The 7538-nt window shown below is 30.8% G+C and overlaps 1 protein-coding gene across 1 annotated transcript; it reads right to left on the bottom strand.

The window, feature by feature from the left end:
• Positions 1-524: 524 nt before the first annotated feature.
• On the bottom strand, positions 525-5099 carry LOC149575811 (uncharacterized). Its single transcript, XM_089815612.1, has 3 exons — positions 4244-5099; positions 2042-2171; positions 525-1794 (listed from the first exon to the last, which is right to left on the bottom strand). Exons 1-3 carry the CDS (start codon positions 4416-4418, stop codon positions 822-824), a joined length of 1278 nt encoding a protein of 425 aa, XP_089671738.1. The 5' UTR covers positions 4419-5099; the 3' UTR covers positions 525-821.
• Between the last annotated feature and the right edge of the window lie 2439 nt (positions 5100-7538).

Raw genomic sequence — 7538 nt, 5'->3', positions numbered from 1 at the left:
ATGAAAAGGAAGAATTATATGATAATATTTTCCTTTTTAAGTGAAAAAATGGAAGGTGACATAAGTGAATTATACAAATATTACTGGAGATAAACAGTGGCATCGAGTATGAACAGTGAGAAAATGTCATAGGACAATCTTTATGTTATGTACGTGGAAACAAAATGATGGTGAGATAATTACTGTGACAGAGGCTGAAATTATTTTAAAGAAGATTAAGTGAAAAGCTATTGATTATCCTTGACAATAATATATGATCCATGATTATTATTGAGAAAAATGTTTGACATGGGTTGTTATTATTCATTGGCCTAAAGCCTTCGTTTTTCAAAAATTTCAAATCAGATGAGTATTTGCTAGTAATGAAGCCCATATTGTACATAATTTAGACATCCAAGCAAAAGCTCAGTTAAATTTTAACCCATCCTTTTTGAAAGTCTAAAACAATATTCCTGAAGCTGATATCCAAGTGTTGAGTCAATCAGACAAGAAGAAAGCAATCCATACATCATAGAAAATGTGCATAAGATGAAATAAACATATATTATTGTTCCAGATATATGAACACTACATAAATCAGTCCTTGGACTGAACCAAATCATGTTATTCACAACATTATCACTATATATTCACCAGAAAAGGTGATCACCTCTCTATTTTCTAAAATAGACTCATATTTATGCTTCACTCTTAGCACCACAATTGTTTTCTTTTTCTTTCTTTTTTTCCTTCTCAACATTCAATGATATGCCTCACAAACCTACATGACAATCTGTTAATCTCACACACAAAAAAAAAATCTAAGTAAAAACTTCTGAAGCTTATGTATAATGATGATTATACTGATATAATGACCACAAATCACAGGGATTACTGTTTGGATTTTCCGCCTCCAAGCGAAGCTGTAGAGGCTGAGAGCTTGAAGATGATGTATTGAAGTTGTTGAGCAATATTTCCTCTTGAACAGCTGATTCAAAGTAAGCTTGGCCATAACACTCTTGATTGCTGTTGCTTGGGCCAACATAAATCTGATGAACACCATTGTTGATAGAACTACAGTTTGCATCTAGAAAAACTTCTGCCTTTGGCAAGTGATAACGTCTATCAAAACTTGCACTTTGTAACATGTTTGAAGTTCCTTCATATTCATTGAATTGAAATTTACTGATGGAGTGAGGATTTACTGCATTGCTGCTGATTTGATCACAATGATCTGAACACATGTTTTGGTTCGATTGAATGTCAAAGACACCAGTTTGGGTTGAAGGAACAGGATTGTTCATGAAGTATGGTGAAAACCCATTGCTTATCAGCCCTGGTTCTACAGCTCCAAGATATGGGATATTGAAGGATTGTTTGTCAGCTCCATCAAATGTTGAAGACATCATGTGATGATCTCCCACAAGCCCACCAGCTTTTAAATGATATTTCCACTCAAATATCTGATCAGATTGCTTGTTGTGATATGGTGTACCGGTTGTTGTAGAGCCCCTGAAAGCTTCCATTTCATTCATGGCCGTCTTTTGCCTTTTCCTTACATGTAGATGATGATCAGATTGTTGAGTGCTTGTCAAGTCCACTAGATCAGAGTTTCTTTTCACAGTGGAGATATCAGATTTATCAATGCTGCCATCTATGGGGTTAGGATTTTCTATGAAATCAGGGTTTGAAAGGGGTTTGTGAGTTCTAGGGTCTATGCCTTGACTTATAAGCTGCTTGCTTAGATGGGTGTTCCAATAATTCTTTATCTCATTATCAGTTCGCCCTGGTATACGCCCTGCTATTAGAGACCACCTGCATATTTGTTCCAAAATCAAATGCATTCAGTTGTAGGTTTTGAAATAAATGCATGTTATTCCTCTCATTGATTTTAAAACCTTTGATTATGGTTAGTGAAAATAGTTTTCAAATAAGTCTTGAAAAAACAATGTATTGTAGTATAATCAATATACATTTCAAAAGAAAATAATTTATATGGATTCCATGAAGTTCTCTTTTTCTTTTCTTTCTTGAGGCTTTTTGGAAAAATTTGATGCATTACCTGTTACCAAGGAGCCGGTGCAACCTGAGAATTAGGTCTTCCTCATCAGGTGAAATGTATCCTCTTTTCACATCTGGTCGTAAGTAATTCATCCATCTCAGTCGACAGCTTTTGCCACACCTCTGCAAGCCTGCCAGCAAATTATAGTTCAAGAGGTCATGAATTTACTTTGAAGCAATTTAACCATTGTAATACTATATATAAATACATCCATATATGGATAATTCAAATGAAGAGTTAACAAAGAACCAATTAATTCTTATTCCATCAAACAAATATGCTGGTTGGAGATTTCTAGCATTTTGATTCTTTAATGAATTAAAATGATGTAAAGACCCAAAAGCATTTTGCAAATCAATCAATTTCTTCGACAATACTACATAGACTTCTAGCCTTCCAATTGAAAGAGATCATTTCCTTATATAGGTAGCATATCAGCCATACTGATACAGAATCAGCAGAATATATAAAACTCTCAATCAGATATATTATATGTTTATATGCTGCAATACGTTTGGTAGGAACCGCCAATAAACTTCCAAGTTTATTTGGCTGTTTATGTCACATTACAATTCACGAATATGATAATGTGCTATATTGGAGGTTCTATGTAAGTATAGTGTCTGATAGATAATACACAGCATTAGGATCGATAGCATAAATGGGGTTATTCTACAATTCAGTGAAGGAAATTTGAAAGTATATTAAATTGATGAGTCCTCAAAATAAAAATGATTAAAAGATACTTCATTTATGTTGGATGGAGTGGCAAGTTTTCAAATATCTTAAACTTTAAGCGAATGTCTTCATGTTGGACTGGTTAGCTCCTCTCACTATCAATAGAATTGCTGTAATTACAATTTGCAACTGTAAATTGTAACATTACCAAATCCACTCCTTTAGTTGTAACTGACCAAGTTTTAATGGGTCTGAGTGTAAAGTAATTGTTGCAAATAAGATCAAATCTAAGACTAACATAAGAGAAATTGATATGTAGAAGATATTTTCTACAATAAATATCATAATAATCTAAGACTAACATACCAGAAATCGATATGTAGAAGATATTTTCAAACAATAAGTCAAATTGTGATATTGCTATTAGAATTTAATTCTATAAGAGAAATCTTATTTATTTTCCTTCTTACACAGATAAATTAAAATTTAGAAGAACAATCAAATTAAAACATGGAAGACATATATATACATACATAAACGTATATAGACATAAGACAATCATCCAATAAATATCTAAAACTTTAAGCAGATGTCTTCATGTTGGACTGGTTAGCTCCTCTCACTATCAATAGAATTGCTGTAATTACAATTTTCAACTGTAAATTGTAACATTACCAAGTCCACTCCTTTAGTTGTAACTGATCAAGTTTTAATGGGCTGAGTGTAATAAAATTGCAAATAAGATCATGATAATCTAAGATTCTTACGTAGAAGATTTTTTTTTACAATTTTAAATTGTGATATTGCTATCAGAATTTAATTGCTATAAGAAAAATCTTCATTTTTCATCTTTCTTACACAGATAAATTAAAATATAGAAGAACAATCAACTAGGTAAAGACATGGAAGACATATATATACATACATAAACGTATATAGACATAAGACAATCACCCAATAAATATGAAAAGATATAACATCTTTCAGACTTTGTGTACATGGAATCCCTAAAACCAGAAGATCCATATATGTTGATAGATCTCACAAGCCAATTTAATATGAAGACTATAGATATCTTCCTATGCCAATCTGAATGGACAAAATAGATATCTTCCTATGCCAATTTGAATGAACAAATCATATGATCAAACAGATACTAGTCACAAGATACCTCCTTGCAATAGCTCATCAAACATAAAACACCAACTTCAGTTTAACAAGACAAAACAAATGATCTAACATATGGATTCAAAGAAACCACATGAATGATCTTCAATTCTTCTGATTAAAAACCAGCACATCCTCTACTTTTTCTTCCAATTCTTTCAAGACCCATCTCCATTATTTTCTTGAACATGGGTCTCTAATGAGCCTACAAACTTTGCAAGAAATTTACTAAAGACACTGATACCAAAACATACATTTCAAAACGATTTATATCTGAAATCTCAATTGATGAATCAAGTGTAACAGATTTAGGTTGATGAATCAAGTGTGAAGATTATTATTAGGTTACTAGATTACCTGCTTTCTTGGGCAAAGTTCTCCATCTGCCTTCACCAAAAGCCTGAATGTATTTTGTAAGGAGGAGATCTTCATCAGGAGTCCATGGCCCTCTATTGAGGCCAAATTTGGAACAGCAAGGAGTCCTCTTTGGTATCTCATGTTGCTGTAGCACTTGCATGGCATTTGAATTCATGAATGCAATAAATACCAATATGAATAATATGGCTTGATCCCAAAAACAATTTTCTGTCTTTCACCTACACTGAAAACCACTATAACCAATCTAATCTGTTATTGTTGTTGTTGGAGCAGCTGCAATCAATGAAAACGATAAGATTGACAGGTGAGAGAGACTGGCTATCTCAATATGCGAGGACAAAATGCACTTTATATGGATCAAAACATAAACCTTCTAGTCCACAAAAGCAGCGGGTCTTCATGACCGACAAACCTGCATGAACAACCAACTTTCAAAAAGATATTTTTTTTTCCTTTTTTCTTTCTTATCCTTTTTGGAATGCCCATTTCTGAGTATTTTGTACTGTAATGGGTATTATGAGTATGAATTGACTAGAAGGTAAGATGGGCCTACGGCTGCTATGTAATTCCTATTCCACGGCTTCTTGACAAAAGATGCCGCTTTTTCCAAATCACTAAGAAGGAAAAGAAGAAGAGCAGCAGGAGATACGTAAGCAGAATTAGATCTGCTTTTTCTTACCATAAAAACCATTTTGTTAAATATGGGGAGCATCTGATTCGAGAGGCTTCTCTAGATGCACTGTCGACCTCGTTCACGAGAAGGTCACTTTATAAGAGAGAAAAGTGCATTCTTCATGATGATGGAAACACATAACAAGCACAATCTTGGATGAGTTTTTTAAAAATTTATTATACATCATGGAAAGCTAAATTTGATAGCTGTATTGGCCGTCTTTGCACTTTTGAACTATATATGACAGGTTGAAAATTTTCTCAGACGCATGAATTGATAGGATCGTAAATATAGAAGTAATAACCATGTGAATTGATAGACTAAATTTTTAGAGAACCTTAAATATACAATATAATAAGTAAATTTATTACTAAACCATCAATGTTTGTTATTGAGAACTTGTATTTTATTTAATAATATACATAAATGTGATTTTATATTATGTATAATATTAATTATTTTGTATTATATATGTTTAAAAAATAAAAATGTTTAGATATGTTTCTATTTTGATGATTGTATATTTATATTAATTGAAAATCTTGTTGAAATAAAATATAATTAAAAATTTACTTTTAAAGTAACATTCATGAACTTAGAAACTTGTTTCTTTTATTTGAAATTTATATATATTACTAATTTATAATAATAAATTATTTATAGAGACTTTTACATGATTACTATTATGATGGAGAGGTTTTTGAAAAATGAGTGTATATTTTTCTAACTTTCAGTTTGTAAAAGTATTAATCAATTTTAAGTGTTTATATTGAGTTTCTTGAAGAATTATTTTATTAGGTTTAGTTTAGTAGCAATTGTTTCTTGGTGTGGAATGGGTATGTGGAAAAACTTTGTAAACTCAACATTGTATGGATAGAATATAATATTTAAAGCAAACTAATTTTTTTTAGAAGAATCTAACTTGGAGTTTATTTTGAATCCCCAAGAAAATAATTTGAAATAATTGTTTATTTCATCTCTAAAGATGAAATAGAAGTAAGTTTTGAAAAAGAAAAAGAAAAAAATATAGTAATATATTAATTATATTATAGATGTGTGCTTATAATATTTGAAAATGATTGACTTGGTTTGTAGGGTTGAGCTTAATTGGTCAAAGCATTGATTTCTCATTGTGGAAACCCAAGTTTAACTCCCAAAGGATTATATAATATGAAATAATTTATGAGGTATTCCATTGTCCACTTCTAAGGTGGGGCTAGTTTTTAACTAAAGCAAGTTTCTAAAATTCTAGGTTGCGGCTCTAGATAGTTTCTAGTGTGGTTGGTTGAAAGGAGTCAATATTAGCCTAATTATGGAGTACTTGCAAGAGCTTGCATTAATTTTCATGTTAACGCTTGTATGAGAAATATTTTTTAAAACAATTATCAATATTGAAAAAAATAAAGAATGAATTGAATAAACATTGAAACATTAATTTATTTATTATTAAAAGAATTAAATTCAAAATATATAACCTAACAAATAAAGATAGCCTTCTAATATAATTAGGAAAGAAATTATTCTTGTTATCTTTTGAAATGCTTCCTTTCTTCTTTTTTAATCATTCTACCTTGTTCTAGAGTCATACTTGTCATAAAGTCATGACATTTTCTAATGATTTTTACTTTAATTAAAAAAAATCATATCTAATATGATATGTTCTAGCACATCTTTTCCTTAATGATTTTTCAAGGTAATTACATATTGGGACACATTGGGGTTATTGATATTTATTCAAATATTATTTTCCCTCCCTCTCTCAATACCACCTAAAGATACCCAAAAAAAATAGCATTGGCCTATGTGTTATGGCTTGTATATAGGAATGCATTCTCATACTAGTAGGTTTATACTTTCCTTCATCTTGATCCAACCATTACATATCCTAAGCAAGATGAGATTAGATGATGTTGAAGAGTTTATCATACAACCGACACCTATCCTTAGTGAAGATGGCATGAAAATGGTGATTCCCTAATTGATATTTATTCAAATATCTTTGAGAAGGATTTATACAATGTAAATGACATGAATATTTGATAATGTAATAGTTGGGTAACAAACTATTATGTAACAATCATAATTGTGTATAGTACATGCAATGCCAATATTCCTTTCTAATGTATCGATCTCAAAATCATCAAATTCACCTTACTTCAGGGACCTCCCTTAAGGCTTACATAATACAACATGTTGATTATGTAGACTAAATAGGTATTTTGAAAGAATCTTCTCCTAAAGAAACAAATCTGGACCATGTGAGGCTCTTGATAACTAATCCTACGAGATATTTATTTTATTAGTTATCTAGAGAGTAGTTTTGGTAGTTTAATTTATAACTATTTCTATAGTTTTAATCCAACTATCTCAATAGTTTGGGATGTACATATTCACATCCTTTTTATTTTATAAATGTCTGTATGTATGTGAATATATATTTGTTTGCCTTGTTCCACTGGTATCATAGCCTAGTTGTAGAATTTGTAGAAAGAAGTTATGAAGTAAGTGATTTTTGAATTTGCTTCACCATAGTACTGAAAAAATTAGAATTTAGATTGAACAATAAATTCCAATGTATTCTTGAATTTCAATTATTGGAAT

This window comes from Cupressus sempervirens, chromosome 2 (genome assembly GCF_028749045.1).
Source record: "Cupressus sempervirens isolate cs-2001-9-10 chromosome 2, ASM2874904v1, whole genome shotgun sequence".
NCBI classification, from domain to species: domain Eukaryota; kingdom Viridiplantae; phylum Streptophyta; class Pinopsida; order Cupressales; family Cupressaceae; genus Cupressus; species Cupressus sempervirens.
This window is presented reverse-complemented; position numbering and strand designations above follow the sequence as displayed.